Source organism: Myripristis murdjan, chromosome 4 (assembly GCF_902150065.1).
Source record: "Myripristis murdjan chromosome 4, fMyrMur1.1, whole genome shotgun sequence".
In the NCBI taxonomy this organism is placed as follows: Eukaryota; Metazoa; Chordata; class Actinopteri; order Holocentriformes; family Holocentridae; genus Myripristis; species Myripristis murdjan.
The window spans coordinates 22,641,320-22,667,270 of NC_043983.1; the positions used below are offsets into that span (position 1 = coordinate 22,641,320).

General features: G+C 42.3%; 1 protein-coding gene across 4 annotated transcripts in view; it reads right to left on the bottom strand.

Moving 5' to 3' along the window:
• pde4dip (phosphodiesterase 4D interacting protein) overlaps positions 1 to 25,951 on the bottom strand; it is an 83,723-nt gene that overhangs the window by 27,003 nt on the left and 30,769 nt on the right. For 2 of the 4 annotated variants that reach the window (XM_030048898.1, XM_030048899.1), the window contains exons 4-20: positions 22,125 to 22,235; positions 19,011 to 19,087; positions 15,003 to 15,126; positions 14,663 to 14,823; positions 13,791 to 13,905; positions 12,804 to 12,857; positions 6,504 to 6,641; positions 6,146 to 6,265; positions 5,439 to 5,531; positions 4,907 to 5,116; positions 4,019 to 4,177; positions 3,608 to 3,712; positions 2,765 to 2,902; positions 2,420 to 2,599; positions 1,973 to 2,167; positions 1,363 to 1,632; positions 1,095 to 1,260 (exon numbers count right to left, since the gene is read on the bottom strand). In XM_030048898.1, the coding sequence (XP_029904758.1) occupies positions 1,095 to 1,260; positions 1,363 to 1,632; positions 1,973 to 2,167; positions 2,420 to 2,599; positions 2,765 to 2,902; positions 3,608 to 3,712; positions 4,019 to 4,177; positions 4,907 to 5,116; positions 5,439 to 5,531; positions 6,146 to 6,265; positions 6,504 to 6,641; positions 12,804 to 12,857; positions 13,791 to 13,905; positions 14,663 to 14,823; positions 15,003 to 15,126; positions 19,011 to 19,087; positions 22,125 to 22,235 (2,416 nt within the window). Of the gene's footprint in view, positions 1 to 1,094; positions 1,261 to 1,362; positions 1,633 to 1,972; positions 2,168 to 2,419; positions 2,600 to 2,764; positions 2,903 to 3,607; positions 3,713 to 4,018; positions 4,178 to 4,906; positions 5,117 to 5,438; positions 5,532 to 6,145; positions 6,266 to 6,503; positions 6,642 to 7,998; positions 10,300 to 12,803; positions 12,858 to 13,790; positions 13,906 to 14,662; positions 14,824 to 15,002; positions 15,127 to 19,010; positions 19,088 to 22,124; positions 22,236 to 25,951 lie in introns of those variants that run through there. The other 2 variants (XM_030048897.1, XM_030048896.1) reach the window with 1 other exon arrangement.

The following is a 25,951-nucleotide window of genomic DNA, read 5'->3' on the forward strand; positions in this document are numbered from 1 at the left end:
ATACTTACTGTGCTCCAGTGTGCTGCTCAGTTTTACATTATTAAAAATCAATCATAGCTAATTCATAATTGTTGAATTGCACTAAAATCACAGAAGCAAACATACATTTGAAAACAATCTCAGCATTTTCTACATAAATAACAGCAGTGCATTTAGTATTGGTATTATATTCAAAAGTCATGAGTAACGTAACTATAGTTTTATATTAACAATTAAAACACAATAAGAGTTGAACTGAATTGTCATACAATTTGTGCCATTCAAAAAGGCCATGGGCATGCTGTCCAACATGCAAGGGTACACACAACAGTAATACACTGTGATTAGTATGCATACCTAAACATTAAGACATGATACAAAAAACGCCACTATTTGACAAAGCAAATAATGCTGTATTGATTATAATACAAAATAGAAACTCTCTGGGATACGTTAAACAATAAACAATTAAATTGTGCAAAATTAGAATAGCATCACTTGCACTAAAACCTTACAAAGATATAGAACATTTATGCAGCTGTTCCCAAAGTAGTTCTCACCCAGAGTGCTTTGAAGAGTCCTGTTCCAAAATCAGGTATCTTTTGAAAAAGATGACACAACTCTAGCAAAGATTAAAAGATTGTACTTAAGCTGCATTTGAATCATTTGCAGTGCAGCAACACTAAATGATCAGTTACAGGTACTAACTTTTTTTTTCCTTCAAATTGACACATACTGTTTTGGAATAAAACTCTTCAAATAGAAGTAGTAAAACCGCCACCACACACCAAATGTCTCATTTATGAAAGACCCTGCTTGCCAAGTATTTGTCAGCCCTGTCTTTTCAGCCAGAACTAAGTAAGATCTACTGGAAAGGCCTCTGAAATGGAAGCCAAACATCAGACTGGCACCGAAAATCCTTAAGGTCCATTCCTGGTTATGATAAATAATGTTCAGTGTCAGCACTGTCACCCAGAAGCTCCCACAGGTTAAATTCCTGTTAAATTAGTAGGACCACCACCATGCACCACTCCGCTTTGACCACCACAATCACCATTCCCTGGTAGTGGGGAGTTGCCACTACAGATACTGGCCCATGCTTCTCTGATGCCCACCTCCAAACTCAGGCTGCCTGTTGTTTGGCCTGTCCCTGCCTAAGACAGGGCCTCTGGCTGGTGGGATATCCTGCTGCACCAGGCTCTCCCTCAGCTCCTGGATCTCCTGGGTCAGTCTCTCAAGCAGAGGAAGTTCTGAGGGATCCACAATCTGTCTCTGGAAGCCCTGCAATACACACACAGGCATACAGGCGTTCACACCGAAGATCACAATGTGCACGTTGACACACACACACACACAAAGCTCTTCTCACTCTCTCATACTGACCCTGATGATCTCCTCCTTGACATGAAGAGTTCTGGTGAGGGAGTCTACCCTGGCAGACATACTCCTGTTCTCATCCTGGGCCTCCTTTTCCCTCCTCAGTGACAGACACAGCTCGTCCTGCAAAGGCTGGAGCTCCACACTGGAGTCTGGTCCTGAAATAGACTTTGATCCGACCCCTGACACCTGGAAACCAGAGGTCAGCTGTCTGCGAAGCTCCTGGAGCCGCACCGTCTGCTCGTTCATCACCTCGCTTAGCCGGCCTGCTGATTCCTGTAAGAGGATGAAGGAAGAGCAGGTCTCAAATGGCCCAAAAAGGTGATTTGACTCAAAGATGGAAGATTAAAGCTAACCCACAAATGATTCACATTCACAAGATTAAGAAGTAAATGAAATGCACTAGTGATTGCAGTTCTGCCAAATAACTGGAGCATGATACTAACAGTGGCACCTATTCCACTCATGGTACTAAAAGGCACTTTGCATAAAAGCATTCACCAGATGGTGCATTATTTTTTGCGACCTGGCAGTTTAGCCATTAGACTGTCTATCCCATTACTTGGATCTGAGCTACAGTCTTTGTCTCAGCTTATGTCCAACTTATGTCTAGTACCTGTATGTACTGGTCCCTGGCACTGATGGTGCTGAGCAGATCCTGAACCTGCTCCTGGTGCTCCTGGGCCTGCCGCGTTCGGTCAGACAGCACTTCCTGGAAAAGGCGGTCTTTGAGCTGGAGTCGAGCCCTCAGTTCCTCCAAAACGTCGCTAGCACCTGTTTTAATCTGGGCAAGCAGCGAGCAACGCAGATCCTACAGGAGAGGGAAGGGGAGGTAAGATTACCACCATTATGTCTATAATTGTGCCCATCCCTGGAGCAAAACTAGTCTCCTTCACTGTTAAAAGGCTGATTCATTCCCAGCTTTTGTCTGAATACTTTGAGAACTCCATGCATATGTTTCCACTGACACATGATAGCTAGTCATCTATGTCTGTCTGTGGCTAAATATGAAAAAAAAAAAATCTTAATAAAATGAGTTCTTCTTGGTTTCCGCTCCCCTCACCTCAGCCTCCTGCGTACGAGAGTGCAGGGCGGTCTGCAGCTGGCTGATGAGGGTGTCCCTCTCCCTCAGACTGCGATTCTGCCGCTCCTCACTGTCCTGCTGTTGTCGCTGCACACTCCTCCAGGCTTCACACACCTGCTCCAGCTCCAGACCTTTACCACGCACCAGTACCTCCAGGCTCTGACACACACACACACACACACACACACACACACACAGGCGAACAGACAGACAAAGCATTAATGGCCATGAAGGTTTAAGAGGTTGGGAAGGTAAGGTGAGGGACAGACTGTTAGTAAGTAAGTGAAAGCATGTGTGCGCGAATGTGTGTGTGGGCTCTCTTACAGTGATAGTCTCTTCGTTGTTGGCCAGGACACATCTCTGTCTCTCCAGGTCTCTCTCCTTCTCCCTCAGCAGCAGCTGCAGCCGCCGCATCTCCTCCTCTTTCTCCTCCACGCAGCGGAACTTCTCATCCACCGCTCGCTGCCAAGTGGACGACACAAATGTTAATCATGACTACACAGGACAACTCTCAAATGCAGTACAGAACATTTACTAGAATACCCCATGTGTTTGATCAGAGAATATCTGGTGTTGTCAGATTAAAGGGTTAAGATTAAGAGTTTTATTCTCTCTTATATTCATCAGGTAAAATGCAAAAAATATTTGACTTGGTTCAGTTGATGTTGTTGCATCACAAGGCACTTACAAGACAGCAACAAAACACTTGCAGCATAACAAAACATAAAGCAGTATAATATGCAACTCAGGACAACACTTTCCCCAATGAGGCATTTAAAAATAGTGTAGAAACAGATAAAAATGCTTTCTAACACACTATAACAGAGTGGTAAGGATATAATTTAATGATATCATTAACATTTATAGACATGTTTTAAACAGAGAATTCACAATTTAGATATACTCCCAAAAACTGTGATTTCACAGTTCACAAATAATAGAATTATCCTCATAAGTGTTATCATTACGGTTACATTACATTGCTGTGTGTTAGAAAGCACTGGTTAACTGTTTACGCACCATTTATACACTTCAGGGGGAGGAGTGTGGTAACCAAATTTGGATTAAGAGATTTCCTAAAGCCAAGTGTAATTTTCAGTGAGTTATCATATTCAGGTGATGGTAAGTGTAATGAGAAACACTACAGTGTTGGTGTGTGCTGTTTACCTCCAGTGCTCTGTCTCTGTCCTTGATGCGCTGACGGAGTTTCTGAAGCAGAGAGTCTCTCTTCTCCTTTGGATCCTGCTGCTGCTCCAACAACTCAGAGTAGTCCTGGTAGAGAGCAAAACAGGGTTTATGTATGTGTGTGTGTGCATGTGTGTGTGCATGTGTGCATGTAGTTTCAGGTTAGGACATGAGTTTAGGGTAAAGATTACAATTAGGCTGAGATTAGGGTAAGTGGTTAGGGTAGGAATGTAGTCAATGGACAGTCCTCTGTGTATCAGAGTATATATCCCTGTATTTAACTAAATTGAATGATTGAATGGTTTTTCTTTGGTTTTGGCTTTTCTAGTAAAAGCAAAAGCTTAACTGTTTCCACAGTGTGTGTGTGTGTGTGTGTGTGTGTGTGTGACAGACCTCCACCAGCTGCTCTTTGGTCTGCAGTGAAGTCCTCAGCTCTCTGATGGTCTTTTGTGTCTCCTCCTCCTCTCTCTGCCTCTCCCCCTCCCTCTCTCGTAGCTGCTCTTCTCTCTCCTGCAGCACAGAGCGAGCCTTCTCCAGGGCCAGCTGCAGCTCCTGAGGACGACACATGACGTTATGTAGAGAGCTGATGTTCTTATGCATGAAACTATCCTCACTTCAACATGGATTCAGTAAAACACACTCTTGTACAGCACAATTATCAGTGTGGATTTAAGTTGGAGCACATAAAAATCAACACCATGCTACTGTTTATGCAAGTCCACCCCCCTTGAGTTAATTTAACACTCAGGGCTGTTTTGAACACTCACACTTGGCCCACATCAGCTCTATGAGTGGAAAAACAATACTCCAATCAACACTTCTCAATTCAAAACAACTGCCACTTTTTTAAACTGGAAAATTTGCTGTGTGTCATGTGAGCAGCCACCATAAACAAGCTTATGGTGCACTTGGATTTGAATATGTAGAATAATAATGCTGTTTTGAGTTGAGAACATTGCTTGTGTGTTTTTTCTCACAAATTGCTTCTATAAATTGCCCAATTTCTGTTTCTGTACATATCAAACAATATGGAGGGAATATAAATGTGTATACACAATCACAGATATCCTCTCAATAAACCACCCATCAATTAAAAACAGTCACTCCCAAATACAGTCTCCCAAAAAGAAAGAGTTTGATCATTTCAAGAGGTAATGGGGGGTATATACTGCTGATGAGGTGGTTATAATGTAACCCCCTGTACGATGCTACAGACTTAATTACTGCATCTCACCCAAAAATCTGGAAAGGCACACTCAATCTCACTTCTCCGTCTCTCACCTGGTTGTGTTTCTCTGTCTCCCTCCTGTGCTTCAGCGCCGCCTGCAGGTCGTTCTCCAGGCGCTGCAGGGCCCGGCTCAGGTCCTCCTGTGTCCTGGCGGCCTGGCGCTGGGCCCTCTGACCAGCCTGCAGCTCCAGCTGGGCCTGGAAGAGCGAGGCCTGGAGACCCAGCACCTCACCCTGCCCTCGAATGCTCTCTGCCCCAGACACCTGTGGTAAAACAGAGAGAAAAAGCACAGAAAGAGTGAATGGAGTGTGGAGGAGGAGTGGGGCATAATGGAGTTTTTTGTCCTGCCAGCTGGGACTGATGGGGATCCTCTTTTCAGTGGGAGATAAGAAGAGTTAAATAAAAAGATATATTACTTGGACATCACTAAACATTCTGTCCTTATGTGATTTCTCTAACTACACTGGCTAAACATGAAAACATAAGAAAAATAATCAAAACGTACTGGAGAGTAGTACAAAATAACTATAACTACACAAGAGAACTACATTTTGGTATTAGTCAGTGTCAGTGTTGAAGACAAACCTGGAGCTGTTGCAGCTGGTTTCTGTTGGCCAGCTCTTTGAGGGAACACAGCATCTTATTCTGCTCCTCAATCACCCTGTACAACTCTGCAGCCTGAAAGGGACAAAAATGCACACACAAAAGCGTATAAAAACACTGTTCCAGCCTGAAACTGTGTATTCTTTGTATACTTTGCCTTGCAACACTAATACTCTGTGAGAATTTATTTCCTTTCTTGCTCCATCCACATTTCTCTACACATTATCCGTAAGCTGACCTATTTCTATTTTCTACTCTATCTTCTGTTCTCTTCTCTCTTCCCTTGTCCTCATTATTCTCTCCGCCGCATCTCCTCCTCTTTCTCCTCCACGCAGCGGAACTTCTCATCCACCGCTCGCTGCCAAGTGGACGACACAAATGTTAATCATGACTACACAGGACAACTCTCAAATGCAGTAGAGAACATTTACTAGAATACCCCATGTGTTTGATCAGAGAATATCTGGTATGAAACTGTGTATTCTTTGTATACTTTGCCTTGCAACACTAATACTCTGTGAGAATTTATTTCCTTTCTTGCTCCATCCACATTTCTCTACACATTATCCGTAAGCTGACCTATTTCTATTTTCTACTCTATCTTCTGTTCTCTTCTCTCTTCCCTTGTCCTCATTATTCTCTCCCTCCTCCTCTCTAGTTCTCTATCCATCCCTGTCCTCCCTCCCTACCTCTGTCTCCTTGGAGTTGACAGTGTCAGTGAGGTTCTGCACGTTGCGCTCCTGCCGCTGGGCCTCCTCTCTTGCCGATCGCAGCTCGAGCTCCATCTCCCCAAGACGCTCCTGCAGCTTCTAAGCACACATATACACAAGGGAGTTATGATGCTGTAATAAAATACAAAACTTTGGGACATATCTTGGAACATAAGATCAGAGGTGGCTACACTGATTCAAATTTGTCATGTCTCAGTCATTGATTTGGATTTGCTGAGTCCTGTCTATGGCGGCTGTCATGCAGAATAACCTATTAGCAGACGACAGTAATAGAAGTGTAATAAGTGGAGGCAGTGGCGGAGGGCGGGGTTTGTACCTGGTTCCTGGTTTCACTCTGTCTGATCTTGGCCTGGAGGGAGCAGACCTGGTCCTGGGCCTTCTGCAGCTCACCGACACACTGACCTGCAGCAGTCTCATACTGACTCAGCTGGCCCTGCTGCTCATCAATGAGCTTCTACAACACAAACACACACATACACACACATGGAAAAATCATGTCACATAAGTTCAATGACAATTAAAACATTTCCTTTGAATCCACCAGCAATGTTATTTGTCTGCAGGATTCGACTAATTGAAGGTACAATATGGGTATAATGAATATTTTATTTAAACATGAAGCGCATTCACGCACAAATTTAGACTGTGTTACGTGTGGGCAGTATTAGTCAGACAAATAACTGTCCCTGTGAGAATGTAAAGTGAGAGTGGAAAGTGATGTCAGCCCACTGCCTGATGACTTCCTGGGGAAGCGCCTGTTACCACAGCAGCATGTTGTTGACTTCCTTGTTTTTGTTTTTATAGATCTCAGTGATGACATTCTGCCATTAAACCCTTTGGGGCTCTGCTGAAAGCGCATGTGACCCATGTTCTACAGTTATCATTGAGTTGAGTGTCTGAACTATATGGCAAACTTTACGAGATGAGTAGGGAAATATTGTGAAAGAAGAAAAGAAAGAAAAGAGAGGACACAGATACGCTGAGCACTAATGACTACCTGCTGTTCTCAATCAGAGAAATAAATATCTGGTTGAAACAATAAACATCTGATTGCAATGCTTGCATTTTGAACAAGCCAATCACAGAGTATAGTAATTACTTTCACGGGAGGGTGCTCTAGTTTAAGACCCTTTACTTAACCTGTTGTAGTCAAGCATTCATTCGTTTATGAATGGCTCAGATAAAAATATCCTCATTCATTCATGTATGACAGGGCCATTCTTCAGTGTAGTCTAACGCCACATAACGGATCCAACACGCAAGCTTATTATAGACTAGTCTTGTTTCTGTTCACAGCCTTGTGTGTGTTTGCTATAAGCCTGGCATGCAAAGCTCGATTCAGACTAATCATTAACATGACAATAGAGGTTATGAAGCTGCATCACACTGAGCAGAGCCTTCACACAGAGGCACTGCTGCAGCCCCTTGGAAACAGTTCCCATGGCAACAGAAGTACTGCTATGATAATGATGAGGAGGGATAGTTATGTTTCCCGAGAGGGCAATCAAGGAGCCGACTGTGTTCTGCTTTGTGAGAGGTGAAGCAGAGGATTAAGGCAGCCAATCAAACAAGACTTGACCTCGTTCAGTCCCGCTGAATGCTAGACACGCACATGGAGAATCAGATGCCTGATGTCTACATCCAATTACACTGTACTGTGAATGTGACATTTGTTTGCCCTATCAAGGCGAATCATTGGGGAATATCTTTTAAACTGTACTGCCAGGATAAATGTTAAAACTATGCAGCAATGCATAGCAGATCAGGGTCTAAGGTCACAGGATGTCCAGCTACAAGAGCTTGCATGCTACCTGCTGGAAGCGGAACGGGCCGCATTGGACATAGTCATCCAGCCACTGCTCCTCCATCTCTGCCAGCTCTGTTTGCAGCTCCTGCTGATTGGATGGAGTCACGACTTCTGGCACAGGCTGATGGGGGTACAACTCACAGTCTACTGCCCCTCCATAGTGGGCCCTCAGTGGGATGGGTAGGGGCAGAGAGAGGCCTTGGTCTAATTTGGTTTTGACCAGAACTGGGAGCTTACTGCCTTGTTGGGTTTTAACTGGCTTGTAGTCCCAGCCTCTCATCAGGCTCAGTACCAGCTCAAGCCAAGAGATAGAGCTTTCATTTGGGGGCTTGTCCCATGGAGTGTCCCGACCCACAGGAGCCTCTGTTGGATATTTTTCTCCTGTAGCCTCTCTGTCTTGTTCAACGTCCTCCCTCTCTTTCGGGGTGATAGCAGGACAAGCCACATCTATGGCAGTGTCCAGTGATTCTACAGACGATGCAGGGCTTGTGCTTATCCTCTCACATAAGGTCCTGTCACTGTCTGGCCCGGTCGAAGGGGACTCAGAAACGACAGGTGTGGCATCAGAACCTGAGGAACCTGTGGAAGGGTCATCCACCCCTGTGGCACTAGCTGAATAGCGTGTGGACGGTCCACAGGAGGTGCTCCTCCGGCTGACCCTGCGAGGCACCTTACACACCGCCTCATAGTCTGAATCAGCCACACGGAGCGCCGCACAGCCTCGGCAGCGTCTCGGTTTCTGGCCAGGTAAAGAGTCCATTCCTGGGCAATGGTGGTGGTGATGGTGGTGGTGATGGGGTTGAGGTTCCAGGGCTGGATCCTCCTTATCAGCCCATGATTCATACACAGAGTAAGCTAGATCATCCTGGATCATCTCAGAATATCTCACATCCTGCAAGGCCGAGAGATCCAAAACAGGAGAGTCTTCAGATGCCCCCTCAGTCCCGGCTCCCACACTGGACCCAGAGAGGGTAACATTACTGTCCTCTGTGTTGTTCTTGCGGTACAGACCGCCGATACACTGCCTCAGCCTGTCTTTCTCCAAGAGCAACTTATGGAGGCGTTCCAGAGACAAGGCCTCCACGCGGGCGATCACCGTGTCAAAGCGGTACATGCGGTCCAGCATGAAGGCACACTTGGAGCAAGCAAACTCACCGCGGCCATCCCGGGTCAGCTCACGGCCCAGGGCATGAGACAGCAGAACCTGCAGATTGAGTTTGGAGGCCGGATGGAATATCCATCGCCTCTGGTTGCCGCAGAGCTCACGGGCACAAATCCTGCACACCTCCTTCATCTTCACTACGTCCAGCATCACAGGGGAAAACTCGGGCAGGTATGGTTTCTCAGATCGACTGACCAAATTTATTTGATAATCTTTAAAGATACATAGAACTATCAGGGAAGCATCAGCAAGTGCTAATGCAATTAACTAGGATACAACAACAAAATGCCCATTTCTATTCTTGCATTCATGAGGTGTGAGTAGCTTTGGCAGGTGAGATGAAATAAGAGTTCTTCTAATCTGAAATATAACAGGCTCATGTAGCCTTGTCCTCTTGTCTTGGAGCTTGCATGGTCCAGCAGCCTTGGCAGGTGCGACAAGCTGAATGGTCTCACGCATCCAAACAATCAAGGAGACTATGCTGCCAATCACAACGATATCAGAAAACTAAAAGTATTCAAGTAAATGGCACATAAGCTTTAAAAAAACGAACCATATGGTTAACCCATTTGTCGTTTGCGCTTGTTAAAAACAAGCAGGTGACTATATGATGGAGATGGTTAATGCAGATTAGAGCATCAGCATCAGCACCCGTTCAACTCTTCTTCCAAATAAAAAGGCAAATCATGTCAGATCACAAAAAACAACGTGTTCAATGTGAATACAAGGAAGAAGCGCATGATGTCCACCCAGAACGGATATGAATGAACCTCGGTGTCATGGGGTTACATTTTCACTTCCTCGGTGGCAGTAGCTTATGCCGGCACATGATTGTTTACAGACAGTCGATCTGTCGATTTCACGGAAATATTCAGTAATTCCTCTGAAAAAGAAAATAAAAACAACGATCCGCCGTTGATGTCACCGTCGTTTTTTCTGTCTTAGATCACCCAAGTCTGTTCAGATGACAGCATCTCCCTGCTGCCGCAAACCTCCCTTAACAATCCGACACGAACACGGAATTCGCATATTATTCAAGAAAAATATAAAAAAAAAAAAAAACGTCTACTGTCGGCGTTTTCAAAAGTGTTCATCGGATTCCGCTATTCCCTCAGCGGCTCGTCAGATGAGGATGAGGATGGGAGAGGCTGTCAGATGTCCAAGCGCTTTAACACATCAGGCATTAATAACGTGAACGAGATGGCAACGTTGACACGAGCCGGAGATCGTCTATGTTAGTGAAGATGAATAACTCGGTGGCTACAAAAACTGGGTCGCCTCTTGAAACGCGAGCAAGGCAGTTTTGCATGACAAAGACTACAGCAGTTTGATATGACTCACTATTTTTCCTAATAGTGTTATCTAATATATTAAGAGAAGAGTAATGTGTGTGGGGTTTGTTTCTGTTTGCGTTTCCGAAAATAGTGGCCGAGTGAACGCTCTTCTTTTTTCTCCTCTCTTTGGATTGTACCATTTCTCTGGAAACGGGGGTATGCTGAGCCCTGCCCTTGCTGCACTGAGACTTTCTTATTCAAATAAACGTTTCTGATTTTTGATGACACGCACCGCGCTATTTAACGTGGCTGCTCAGCTGTCTGGATGTAAAAGGTGTAGAATTAATTCTCTGATCAAATGATTTACATGCTAATTAATTCAAAGTACTCAAAGATGAAAAAACAAAGTCTAGCCCTGGGTCAGTGCAAAGACATGCATGAACTTCAGCGAGCCATGTGTCTAATCATTTCTATCCCCCTTCATGGTATTTGGTGTGTGTGGAAAGTGCATGTAATTCAAAGTATTACATTGAAATTTCCAAAATCTCATACAGACTCAGGCCCCTATTCATGTCACTACATGTAAATATGGTATGTCAGGTGTGAAATGAAGTAGGCCTATGTGTTTTCCATTCAGTTGATTAAATTCTGTCTACACTGTCTGTATGCAATGAAGTTCATGAGTTCCTGGGGCAGGAATTTCCCAGGGGCACCCGGTTCAAATCTGGCCTTCACATGCATGTCACACAAAGTGAAAGGAGGGAAAAGAAGGGGGGGGGGCTACTTATTTAACAGGAATCAGTGAATCACATGGGCCTGCATGCCAGCAGCATTACCATGCTCTTAAAAAGATTATGTCATTTTCAACAGATACTTTAAAAGCCAAGGTTTTCCCATGGACTCGGTACATGAATCTTCATATGTCTTTCATTTACTGCAGCGTGCCGAATGTGCCGTTGATTCAACTGTTTTGAAATGTGATTTGTTTTCTGCCGGCTGTGTGCATAGACGCCTTCAGGACTAACTCGCTTTCTTTATCCCACGTGTGCATTTGTCACCCAAGAAGCTGTCAGAGCAGGCCTCGGGAGACACACCACCATAACAGCCATCGGCTCAAATGAGGCATGCAATCAAATATCAATTAATCCTAATCAGAGAGAAGTACCAAACACTACTGACACATTGCTACCTCTGTTGGGTTTATTTTCCAAGAAGTGGCAGAAATAGCAAAGACGTGACAAGAGAGAATTAAAGAGGTAGAGGGAAGAGTGTCTCAATTAATTTTCTTCCCTAAAATGCCTCACTTGTTGGTGCACCAAGTAAACAACTAATTCCTTCAGTGCTAACACACTGCGGCCTTCCCATGAAATGAGTCTCTATGTTTAACAGCCAGACAGTGATGTGATTATAATTATAGCTGGCGTCAGTGCGGAGACCAGGGCTAAACTAGCAGTACTGTACGTGTGAGCCCACACTCCGCTGGCCCTGATTCTTTGATCGCTGCAGCTGAACATGATGCTGGCTACCAGGAAAAGTCAGTGAGTCATAATATTAGAACGTGTAACATGAGCAGAGGTGATATGAGGGCATGCCACATCTCCTGATATTACATCCTTGTCACAATGACAGTCAGACCCCCTTTGTCATGGTTTGACTTCCTGCAGTTTACACCATTCTAGATCATTTATGTATATTTCAGTGACATCAATTCTGTGTGTTGCTGGTTGGGTGCAGGTGGCACCGTGATTGCTCTCCTCAATAAATATGTCTGTTTTTAACACCTCCGTACCTTTTTTTTTTTTTTTTTTTTTTTTTTTTTTTTTAATATATATGTAAACATCCTCCTTTAATCCTTCCCATCCTCCATGCTTTGAGTGGAAGAATTTTAACTTTTACAATCAGTCCCGTTGAAGGATTTTTTCAGCTATTCCATGGAATATATTCAGTGATCCAAAAAACAGCAGTGTTGGCATCAAATTCCCAGCAACATGTCTGTGGCTGAATTCTAAACATTTAAACAGAGATGGTTAGAAAAGAAGAGAGAAAATGCGCATGTTGTGTGTGTTTGCATGCATGTATCTGCAGTGTGCACTAGGAGCCACTAGGTGGAGCTACCTATCTAGGGACTGTGGAGAGGAATAAACAGGGAGGTACAGGGTCATAAGGTGCATGTAGTCTTGATTGTAAACATGGCTTCAGATACTATGATTCAACTCCTAACCAGCAGCAATACAACAGGAGATTCAGCCACTAAAACAGCTGTTCCCACGGTGTTTGTGATTTACAAAATAACATTCAAAATCACATCGTAAAGAACACTGTTCCTGCTCATGAGGAGCGCTGGGTGAAAGACATGACCAGAGCTTTTCATACCTGCATCTCTGCCTGGATAAGGTGTTGGTCCTGATCCCTGTTCCTGTGCAGCAACTGTGGAGAGAGAAGTGGCATTAGTGATTTTTTTTCCCATTCTGCCCCTGCCTTGTCTACATTCTGTGCTATGTGTTATTGTAATTCCATTTTATTTTATGTGTCCTTTTATTCTTAAAATTTAAAAAAAAAAATAAAAATGTTATTAGTTTGCAGCAATAGTCAGCAATATAATTAAACAAAACACCAATCTACTTTTATTTGCACATTTCCTGATGTACATTTTTTTTTTTTAATTCTACAATGGTTAGTAGGTACATTGCTGCTTTCCCCAGTATTGTCCCACAAATCTAACATTAACATGTAAGATGCATTTAATATTTTGTGTGGAGAAGGAGTTTTCACTCCCTGACCTCACAAATTCCTGGCCAATGGTCAGTAAATGGTGTGTTACAGTATGTTCTGTGTGTCTGGACACCAGAAATATCAATTGCTGTTCTAAGCTAACATCTTAAGTCAAGCTCTGATATTAAATCATATCATGACAGTACAGTAAGGCACATCCTGCTGAATAAAGCAAATGCAGGTTCAAAAATAACCGTACAGACACTCTCCAGGCTTTAACACGCACGTGTTTTCATCTTCATGGAGGTGTGCTGCCCTGCGGCCTGTGCCAAAGCTCCACTGACCCACATGTGTATATAAAAACAGTCTGATATCTAAACCAATTGGCCAGTGCAGGGTGAGCACCAGTGCACTCAGAATAGCGAGAAGGGAAGAGGTGAGATGTGGACAACCGGTGAAGTGTTTTGCCTGATGGTCAGTGGCTGGCTCTTAGTTTAGTTTAGTTTAGTCAGCATGTAAAGAATTGTAAAAGACATAATCAGTGCTCAAACTAACTGGAGATGCCAAGAGAAATTATTTATACAAGAGAGATTTATAAATAAGAGGTTTGGATTTGGTAAAAAAAAAAAAAAAAAAAAAAAAAAATACCTCAGCCTCTCTTTCTGTCTTCTGGAGTGAGGAGGAAAGGTCATGAACTTTATCCTCAAGCTCCTCAACCTGATGGCCAAGTGAATCATTCTCCTTGGTCAACTCCTTGATCACCCTGAGAGAGACAGAGAGAGAAAGGTACAGACAGAGATGGTTAAAGTTGCAGTGAAGCTCCTGCAATCATGTAATCACCTAAAGTGGAAGTGGTATCTCACACCTATCCACTGCAGGGGACAGATATGTAGGGCATAGCTCTGGCCCTTTGTACCAGGCATGAGAAAGTCATTGACAAGGTCAGTAAAGTGGCTGCCAGTTTCCGTTTCAATGCCAGAGCCAATCCCCCTGCCGCTACTGCTGCTTCTTGGTACCACCAAGACAACTGTAAAGCCTTCTACTGATGCCAGACACAATATCTGTTGAAACAAACTGTAGTGCATTTTATGCTACAATGTAAATGTCTGCAACATATTTTCATATTTTGACACACATTTTCCCATGCTGATGAGTGAGAAAGCGACATGCGAAATACTGCTGCAAAGCGACATTGCTCTACTGTGCTTGAAAAATGAAGATGACAATCTTATTCTGAAATGACAATCATATAAGTATATGGCAAAACCACCCTGTTTTTCGAATGTATTTCTTTTCCCGTTTTTCAAGCATAATGACTGTTACACACAGCTGTGCACAGGCATTCACACACCTTTGTGTGCAATACTAAAATCTGGTGCACACATAAAATATCTCATTAAATTTATTTGCAGTGTGTTGAAAATAGAGGGATGCTGGTCAAATAAAATGCAGATACATTTTTATGCAAAACGACTGCTTTCCTCAGGTCAAACAAACCCAATTGTTACTGAGCCACATACCTGTCCTTCTCAGCCAGAGTTTCCTGGTTGAACCGTCCCACACCGCCTCCACACTCCTCCATTCTCACCATCATCTCTCTCTCCAGGGCCAGGCAGCGCTGGGACTCTGAATCCGCCAGAGAGGCCATCTTTTCAGCCTCGCCTCGTGCCAGCTGGGCCTCCTGTAGACAAAATGGATGGGGAGACAAGCTGGTGACTGCATGTTCAACACCAGACCAACGTGAGAGTTGGGTACATATAGTCATGTCATGTCTGTATTGTTTATTCCCTTTAAATACTTGTAGAAGTGGATTGCCAATGTGAGGCATATCAGTGAATTTATTTCTGTGTATGTGTGTACCTCCTGTAGCAGCTGAACTTTGGTCTCCAAGATTTCTTGCATGTGGCTGATCTCCTCCTGCCGCTCTGACAAGCGGCGCTGCAGCTCTGCTTCATTCTGATTGGACAGGCTCTCCGCCGTCAGCCTATAGGAGTGCAAGATTGAGATGAAAATGATTTTATGCTGGAAAAATACTTGATTTGAGCACATATCATGGGCATGAGATATCAAATCCTTGAAAAGCAGACTGACTAAGAAAAAAATTGTTATTCAAAGCAGTGGCGCTGGCAGTTGTACTTGTAGAATAATGGGAGAGCAAAATCCTTCCCTTCCTCCACCCAGATTTCCCCAAGTCATTTGGGGATATAAAATTACACTATTCTGGCCTACATATCAAACCTCGAGGCTATCACAAAATCCCCCAAAATTTACATTCACCCATATTTGTGAATGCGAAAATATGAAAAACCAAAGAGAATTAATGTACATAATTAGAGCTACTGAGCTCCCAATTGTTAATCCAGAATCAACTCAAAGTGTTCCTGTATGAATGTCATGAAGTCCCTCTGGTCACTGAATAATACATGTAAGCAATAAAAAGCTGGCTTCAGAGGCAGATGGTTTTATTTTATTGGCTCTATTCACACACATAATTTATTCATGTCTGTTCACTTAGACAGACCGCCTTGGACGTCCTGGGACAGGGTGTCATTAACTGAGGTTTTATCTATCTGGTAGCAAGAGGCATGTCAGAGAAGGACGTGATATACAACATTTTGGCATATAATTCAAATAATCTGTTACTTATTTTCTAGGTTTTTTTTTTTTTTTCAGTGCAAGGCAGAAGCAGTATGAATTTGATAGGGGGCTACTCTTGAAGGATCTTGGTTTCATTAACGATTTCATTTTCGTTCTGGTAACAGAACTTGTCATAGTAATGAAGTAGCATGCTGGAGATACCATAAATCTACAAGTACACAAGTTGTTTCTTTTTTACATATTTTATTTGAATTGTTGAGGCTCAGGGTAGCAATAGCACCAATTTGAAAGCTGGCTGTGGTTTGAATCTTGTCTTCAAATGCTCTGAAAAAAAAAAAAGACCTGTGTGTCTTGACCAGGGGTGAAAGTAACTAATTACCTTTACTTGTATTCCTGTAATAAAGTAGCTATTTGTTTTACTTTTACTTAAAGTAAATTTTCGCTTAGGTATTGTACTTAACTGCATTTTAAATCACATCCACCGCAGAGCACAAATTCTATATGCTCTCTGTAAGGATCAAAAATTCATGGATTCTTAAATTGACAGTCTGTGGGATCTTTTGCGGTAAATTCGCAATTAGCAAAGATTAGTAGACTAATAAGTTGTAACTTTTCTGTTGCACTTTTTTTTAAATTTCCAGATTTCCAGTTAAAGAATCTAATTTGAACTTTGTGCTCTCATATTTTTAGACTTTCACTGGTAAAGATCGCATCAAAGTAGTTGTTTCTAAAAAGTAACTCTAAGTACATTTCAAATGATTTACTATTTACTTTTATGTGGGTAGATTGTTACAATGGTACTTTTACTTCTGCTTAAGTAAAATATCATTGCAGTTACAGTACCTTCACTTGAGTAGCAATTTTTAGCACTCTTTCCACCACTTGTCAAAAATGAAAACCTCTAAATGGGGTGAACCGGAGATAGACTTTGGATGAACGCTCTGTCCAGAAAATAAAGGGATTCAGGGAGGAAATTGCTCTTGACCCTCGTGCTCTGGCTCTTGAGGTAAAGGTTATTATGGTAAAGCCTCTCTGTCACTGCTCGACACTCAGCACCTTAACAGCCAGCCTAAACAGCCACGCAAGAGAGTCGCACTCAGCTTTTCCTGCTCACATCTATCAGTCAGGCTCTGTTAAAAGCTCTAATGATAAACAGCGGCCTGAGAGTTTATTTATGAAATGGTGAAACGGAGCAAGAGAGAGGTAACTCTCTCTCTCTTTCTCTCTCTCTCTCTGTGCCCTGACTTGTTCCCAACCACAGACTAACATATATGCACTCACTCTCCTGGAATGTTTGCCCCTTTTCATTATTTTGACAAAGTGGTGAATTGATTAATTGAGCTAATTATTGCCTATGCTGCAACACAGCGCTGTCTAGCTGAGGTAATGGTTTGCTCCTAATTTTATCTATTAGGATAATCATCAATCACATAATGCTAATGGATAGGATTGTTACATGTGTTCATTTTTTGTATAGTGTCCATACAATCTTGGGTCTTTGCATGAGGGTGAAATGAAGGGATGTGAAAGATTGATTGAGTTGACCACATTCACTCATTTTCATTTAATTTAGTTTAGTTATTTGACACATCACTTTAAAGCAGACAGTGAATGGTTATGTTCCACTGGATAAAATTTTCTGGGTGATGGGATAATAATATAGTCGACGATTTTTAGTTTTGTAGATTGCTGCAGTATTTTATTGTTGTGTGTATACAGTAAGTTTTTGTGATTTTATGTATTTGGAATATTGTTATCTTTGATTTTCTTTCCTTTTTAACTACATTTTAGACTGGCTGCTGCCTAATGTGCTTTCCTTGCTGGCTCCTCTATCAAGGACAACAGTGGAAACAAGTCTGGGACTTTATCATGTTGTACTTGGCAGACAAGTTTAAGATATGTAAATATCTTGCTTATTTTGTCTAATATAACCACCTCAAAAGATATATATGAGGACTTAATTCCATAGTGGTCACTTTTGGTGATGGGTGGGATTTATTGTGGTGGCAGCAGGAACAGAATCAGAATTATTATCTTTATAAATTTTAATAAATTCCATGTTTAGCAGCGTGTTGGTGAAAAGATGACTATGTCTGGCATTTGCATGGTGGAGTTGTGCGGCTGAGGAGAGCCACACACTCGCAGAGAGACAGCTGCCTCATACTTGACAGGTGCTGGAGCTTAAATAGTTTCCGACTCAGCAGAACAACAAACCACAAGGTAGCCTTTACCCTTTGCTCTCCCTCTCTCTCTCTGCCTTTTATGTAAACACTTCATTTTAGTGGGCTGTGAATCTCATGTTAAGTATGTGATAATTAGCAGGTAATGTATTCAAATCTTCTTTGAAGTTACGCCTAAATTACATCAACATTTTACATCAAAATTTATTGACAAGCAAAAGTTTTACTTTCTCTGTGTCACCTGATTCATTCTGAACATTCAAACCAAATCTATGATTTCATTTGGATGGTTTTTGTGTGGATCATTTGAAAAATTAATCTAGAATGAGTTTGGTGACATGTTTTTCAATGGATTTTGAGGTAAATGTTGATCTAATTTGTGAGTAATTTTTTTTAATATGTTACTGGCTACTTATCACCTACTTAGCATGAAATTCGCAGGCCACTAAAATGTGTAATCCCTCTTATTAATACTAATACTCTGCAGAATAAACCCACAGCGAGGTTCCCGCCCCCTTTCTAGCTCCTGTCACCTTCCCCCACTCTCTCTCTTCACCTCCTCACCCTTATGCCTTGTTCATTCTCTGTCCCAAACCACGGAGCCACTTGATCCTTCTCAAAAGCATTGAAATATTAAGTCTATGCATGCCATTCCACAAAGCCTCAGCTGTGTTGTGATAGCTTGGTGAGACTACAGGCTGGTGGACTAGCGTGTGATGAGAGGCTGCACACCCGAAGGGCAGCTGAAGACTCAAGAGCAGTAATCAAGCTTGTGGCGAAAAGACAAGAGTGTTTTTGCAGTTCTCGGTTGGGTTTCCCAAAAGACATCTCAACACATCTGTGAAACTCAAGTAGTTTAATATTTAGAACCACTTTACAGTATATTTTCACAAAGGTCTGGAGGTTAGTATGGTAATAAATTGCATATGAGTGATTTGTTTGAGACATTTGGGAATGCAAGCATGCATACAAACAATAAGTCAAGGCCTGCGGATTCTCTGACTGTCATAAGTTTGGGTTTCTGAGAATGTGAAGCAATGTGAAGCACGGAGGTTATCTACGCAGTGACAGTAAGAAATAAAATACTCACAGTGCTTTCTCCAAAAGCTGCTGTTTCTCTTGGAGCTCCTTCTTCAGACTCTCCACTTCAACCTTCAACTCGATGTTCTAGAAACAATTTTTTAAAAATTCATCAAACAGTGCAATAATAAACAGCAGATAGGGAGTAGAGCATTTTACATTGTAATATGTGTGTGCATATATTTATGCATCAGCTCTGAAAAAGAAAAAAAAGGCAAGGCAGCAACAAGTGTGAGGTATTAAGTCAAAAGGACATAAATGCTATAGTATTTGCTTTGTATGCAGTAATACAGTGCTTCTAGGTCATCCTGCACATTGAAAACAATTAACCTATATCCTTGTAAGTGTGTTACTGCTCAGCCACACTCTCAACACACAATGAGTGCTTCCAAAATCTCACGTGCCGACCCATATCTCTGTGTGCACAGTAGGACTATAAATAGTGGAGGGGGATATGAGCACCTGCTGGATCTGTCTGCTCCTCAGCCTCCCCAGTGCAACCACCGTCCACCCCCACTCCGTCCCCTTTGCACACAGCGCCACTTTTAACTTTTGGCTCTTGAGTGAGGCAGCAACAAGCGGGACCGCTCACGTGTGGGTGTTTGACTGTGGGGGTGATTTGTGGCACTGCATGGTTATGGAATTACTGCTCTGTGCTCCTGTGGTGAACTGGATGGGTGCATGTCCATGTGTAGCAGGTCCAATTACTGACATACTGACACACACAGATCCAGGTGCACTCAAATGTTTGAGTTTATGCTGTGTGTGCAAGGTCACCCACATGCATGTACCCATGCGTGCAAAAAAAAAAAACATAATTCCAGGCCTGGGGGTCTCTGGCTAGCATAATGTGGGTCATTGGGTCTATAATGGCTGATGGAAAAGAGGTCAGTCAGATAAGAGCAAGCAGGGCTATCATGTCTTGGCAGGCATGTGGGTGTTTTTAGATACTCTGCACTGTCTATTCTGCACTTTCCTGGCAGAAAGCACAGTGGAATATTTAGCTTGGATCCAGCCTACATCAGTTCCTTCACAGTCATACACACTTTTCTAAGCTTCTGAGCAATCGACATGCCCATTGAGGATGAGCTTCACACTGGAGCTGAATGGACATTACAGTTGTATTTCCATTATCCATTAAAAGCAAACGTTACAGACAATGTCTTCTTCCAAAACACAACCCCACACAAAAAATGACCCAGCGCTCCAAAATAAAGGCACAGCAATCTGAATATTCAACTACTTTTATAATACCTAAATGTCGGCATTTGTATTGTTTATTTATCCATGTACATTTGCATGGTTAATCCTTCTGTCATGATTGTAAAGCACTTTAGGCCAACTCCTATTGTTTTTAAATGTACTATATAAATAAAAGTGACTTGATTTGACATCTGTTTTGATACTGATACAGGCATAGCATCTGGGAAAGCCACAGTAGGTGATGTGACAGTCAAGTGTACTGTGATGCACATGCAACAATACATATCATGGGGCACAAACATGGATTGTGATATTAGCTATATTTCATTCTGCTGCACTAATAATATATCAGATGATTTTCCCAGAACAGTTTCGTAAGCTCGTCCATAAAAATGACATAATTTTCACTTTGTTATCATAACATCTTTAAACTGTTTACATTCTAGCTCTTGGCTGTGGTTTGAAATTTGTTTATCCCTAACTAAACAAGAGATTTTAGGCTCCGAACTAAACATACTTCTAGTGGTTGTATTGAAATGTGAACCCTTTCTCAAGGATCAAATCATATAGTGAGATATGTGCATCATCCCATCACAACAGCAGACTACTGAAATGCTGTCTTAAGTAACGCAACCACTCAAATTTCATGACCATTGCTTTAACTGCAGAATCTCTTAATATCACAATCTAAGTGAACATAGTAAAATGATAAAGCTCTCATGACAACAGCATGTAACTGTTATCATGAGAGCTTTATATTCTGCTTACATTTCCCTGTCACAGTGATTAAGCCATTGAATTCAACCTTTAGATATAGTATGTACTGAGTACTGGTCCCGGAAAAGGGCAAAAGCATTAACAGCGAGATGTTGTGCCATTTTTATGAGGCAGAAGGTAAGATCAGCTGTTAAACTGATATAGACTCACTGCTCACGTACTGCAAATCCTGCCTCCTTCACTGTCTGATAATCTCAATATAAATAAGGTGAGAAAGGTAGAGGATGTCAAACTGATATGTCTGTACTTAGGGCTAATATTCTCACACTCTAAATCATGCTGATTAGAGTAATACGTGCTATCAAGGGTGAATATAAGAATATAAGAAAATTGTCCTCGGTGACAGCACTATTATGGATGGCTTTGCTGGAGTAGCGCCAACATGACGCACAAAGCACATCATTTGCCTTTGAACGAGTGTGCATTCAAGTCAGAGAGATGAAACGAAATGATCTGCCTCTGACATTAAGGGGCTTCATTCGACATACCTTGTTTGGTGGTATCTGGTGAGATTTACTGGGATCCAATTGGCTGCATTACCCATAGCAGACAACAGCTGTTACGGTGTCAGCTTTGCCTTGTCAACCAGCCTGAACCAGTCTCAGTTATGTTTCCTCTACCTGTCCCGCCACATATTTGCACCTCAACCCTCCAACAGCTACAAAGCATATCCTGACGGTATCTACTGATATTACAGAAGCTATACAGAAGCCGAATTACACCTAATTGTACATTTATAAATACATATTGGATCTATTTTATGCACAAGACACATTATATCCATGCCACGTTCGTCTGCGCCGCACATTGAGGATATTCATGTGTTTATATTATCAATATCAGCAGCTGCAGCACATACTGCAGTACACAGGCTCTTTCAGCCCTCACAGGCAGAAATTTATGACTGACAGTTTGAGTGAACTCTCAGAGACTGGCCTGAGACCTGCTGTCAGTACTAGTTACCTTCAAACACAAACTCACTGGAAAACAAGGAACACTGCACGGCACAGCACAAGATAAACAGCCACATATTTTCACATAAATTATGTTAAGGGTACGGCAGTTGATGAAGCATTTTTCAATAACTCTTTCCCACAATTATTTCTTATGAGTGTTTTCTTTGTTGTTGTTTTTTTTTACTCACCCTCTTGTGCACATCATCGCTGCTCTCCTCAAACTTCTGCTGGATCTTCTCCTCCAGGAAGTAGATTCTGAGCTTCAGGCTGAAGTTTTCCTTCTTCAGGTCATTCAGGTGCTGCGAGATAGTGCGGTAACCACGGAAACCACAGTTAGACATAATGACAGGTGGGTATTTTGTAGGGGGCATCACGGCCCCCCATTTAGCACCGCATAGTAAATGAAACAGGACTGAAGAGAAGAAAAGCTACCGCGGTCAAGAAGCTAAACCTATTCTATACTATTCTGATAAAACAAAATGCAAAATGATCACTAATCTAGAGAATAGAGTTCCCGCTCTCTCCTGTTCTGTCATACGACAACATCAGTAGATGAGAGCGGAGTGACAGTCAAAACATAAAGAGGACATCAGCTCCCCTCAGTTCAGATATGTTGTGAAGGGGTGGAGGGTCAGGGAAGGCACAGGGGTAGCAGGGGATTATGGGCTTTAGGAAGGGGGCGAGGTGATGTTTCCTTTTTTACCACTAGGATGTCATGCCAAGAATCTGAGACAGGAGACAGAGACACACAAGAACTGGGCTACTGTAGATGCCTCTTCACACTCAAACTAATGAATGTGTAGGGGGGGATACATGATCAGCATGTCAAAATAGAAGGTAAGAGGCTTTTAGTGCTAAATGCATATAATCAAGTATATGATCCTTGTCTGGAGGATAATATTTAGAGATGCAGAAAAAAGTCAAACGTGGTCAGGACCTAGGGGAACAACTGTTGAGCAGTTTCCTCTTACAGCCTGAAGGGGGTCTTCACTGGGCTGGGAATGACAGCTGCTGCAAGCAACACAAATCATCATTAAGTGTAAGCAGACATGAATAAGGGAGAACTCCTATACTGCAGAGCTGATTACTGAACCACAGGGGTCAAAGGGCATGTTAACAATACTAGTTTATTAATATGTCACATCAAAAATCAGGCTAATTTGCACATCTGAAAAAGCAGACCCCATGCAAATTGACCACTTCAAACTCCTTAATGTGATCTTTGTTTGTAAACATCTCAAATCCACGATGAGACGTGGCGGTGTCTGACCATGGGGTGGCGCTAAAGCTCTACTCTCCGCTGCTGTTCACCTGAGCTCACTGAAACCTAACTCTCCACATCTCAGAGAGCTGCAGTGATCCACAGCTATTTATAGCAGCTGTCACCCTCCGGCTGTCACTGAGGAATGCTGAACTGAGAGACGGCGATCACACGAGCCGGGCCGTCCCGTGTATTGGCACACAGAGTGGGAGAGACTGACACATGATTATGCTACAAACAAAACACCAACACACATTTAACGCATGTCCAGAGGCACGCTTACTGTGCAGGCACGATTTAGTTTTTTGCATTTTGCATACATGCAAGAAAAACAGATAGACACACATAGACAAACTAACATCCACCAAACAGCATATATTAACATCTGCGGTGTTAACCTGTACACACACACATACACACACACACACACACAGACATAAACACATATATGCATGTGAACACAAACATACACAAACTGCTATGTAAAGCAATCCAGATGACTCAGGCACACTTGCGCACCCACACATCCTCTCAACAATAAGCCTAGCTACCTCATCTACTCAGCTGTGTATATGAATTTCACCACCAACAACAACAAAAAAAAATCAATATTGTGACAAACTAAATAACAATGCTTGCATAAAACCACTCCCAACCCTTCAACATACACAGAGTCTCTACAGATAGCTCATGCAGGAGGAATATCGGTAAAAGAGTGAATAATGTATCCAAAACTTTTTGTCAATAGCCAAAGACTGAGAGCGGAGACTGAACTAAATGTATATTGCCTGTGACAACACAGTGTAACAGTCTCATTCTGACAGGGCTGGAAAACAAACCAACCACAATTGTCCGTCCAACAATCAACCAAAACAGATCAGTGGTTTGTCGTATGCTTTTGGGGGACACTTGACTCATGATTGAAGTGGACAAACACGCACGGCACACGCTAACACACACATATTATGCGCACACAGTGATCGTTTTTTGGCCACCGTAAATAGGGGGGGTTAATCACAAGTGTATCATCTGTAACAATACTGAAAACCAATCTCAGTCGACAGAGTTGGAGAAAACACAACGACCACAGCAGCCCATCCAGAGGTCATGCAGAGAAAGATGACTGAATTTATTACAACACAACGTGCCCATGAAATGAAATCATCCTAATTCTCCAGGACTTTTCCAGCGTCAGAGCATAATCCAATACTGAGGGGGGAGGAGAAAAAGAGCATTAGAACATTTTTCCAGTCTCTTGCTCTTCTAAATTGTACCCCACTGCTTCTTATTATTTGGGAATATACTTGGACCCCCGTTATTAGAATCAGAAGGGATTAAGACCCACACGGCTAAATATCGGCGCACCAGCGAGTATCCACGTCACAACAGCCACATCTCACAGACATTTTCCAGCGGCGCTGTCGCAAACCAACACTGCGCCTATCCCCTTCATTTGCATGCACCATTGACTGCTGTTATGTTGCCATGGCAGCACAGGCGGAGGGCGGTCACAACAGTTTATTAAGCCCCACCTACTGTCTCATCCACGTGTCAGCAAAGATCTAAAGAACAGCTTTATATTATGTTTGGAAGAGGAATTAGAATGTAATTGGGAGCTTGCATGTGTGTATCTGTCTATGCTGTGTGTGTGTGTGTGCGTGTGTGTGTGTGTGTGCGTGTGTGTGTGTGTGTGTGTGTGTGTGTGAGCGCGCGCGCACTGGGGTTGGCAGAATGGCGGGAGTTTTCCCACTGCCAGTAATAGGAGCTACTTGATGCCAGTTAGCTAGAGATTTTCCAGTCTTGCTGTCTTGCAGCGCCAAGCCATAATACAATTCTACAGGGGAGGGACTGATTGTGTTTATTGTACTGCTATGGCACACGGTAGGCAGAGTGGTTTAATTATAATTTGTAAACCTAATTAAATCATCAGGAGACACACTAAAAATATCCCCGGGAACTACTTAGAAATCATAGACAAAAAATAGGATGAATCATAACTTAGTGCTTTAGAATGTACTGAAGTGTATGCCACTATGTGAGGTATAGAAGAAACAAATATATTATAAAAAATACTATAAAACAAGTGAGAATGGCAACATAGGGCTTATTTTTATTGTGTGTTAATAATTTTTATGAAATTCCTCCCTTTATTAAAATTAACAGAGGAACTCAACACAAAACGTTCATGATAAAAAGAGTCAGGATAATGATTTGTATCAAACCACTGCTCTACAGAACTGACTGAAGATGTATGACACAAAACACCATAAGCTGTGTAACACCTGGGTAGATTGATAAAATATACATATAATACAATATACAACAAATCAGGCTGAAAACCTGACACAAAACAGTTACATTTAAAATTCCTACTGCGATATAATAAAATGGAATTGCACGTTTTTACAATGGATTTACTTGACAGCACAAACAACACTTATCAATACAAGAGGCAAGAGAGTTGATACAATATTGCAATAAGTAGTACTGTGATAAACATGTATTGATTTTTTCTTTTTGTTGCACAGCATGCATGTATTTTTAAGCGAGTAGAAGAGGATGTGGTGTGATGCTTTTTAGATGCACTGAATAATTCTTTACACTAGGCTCAGGAGACTTCTGTTAAGTAAAGCAGGGAATAAGACGGTAGGGCTGTGAATAAGAGGGGGTGATAAGATAAATATAATAAAATAAGCACTGAGCGCCAAATTGTCTCCAAGAGACGCCGCTCTATATTTTTACATTTCACACTAA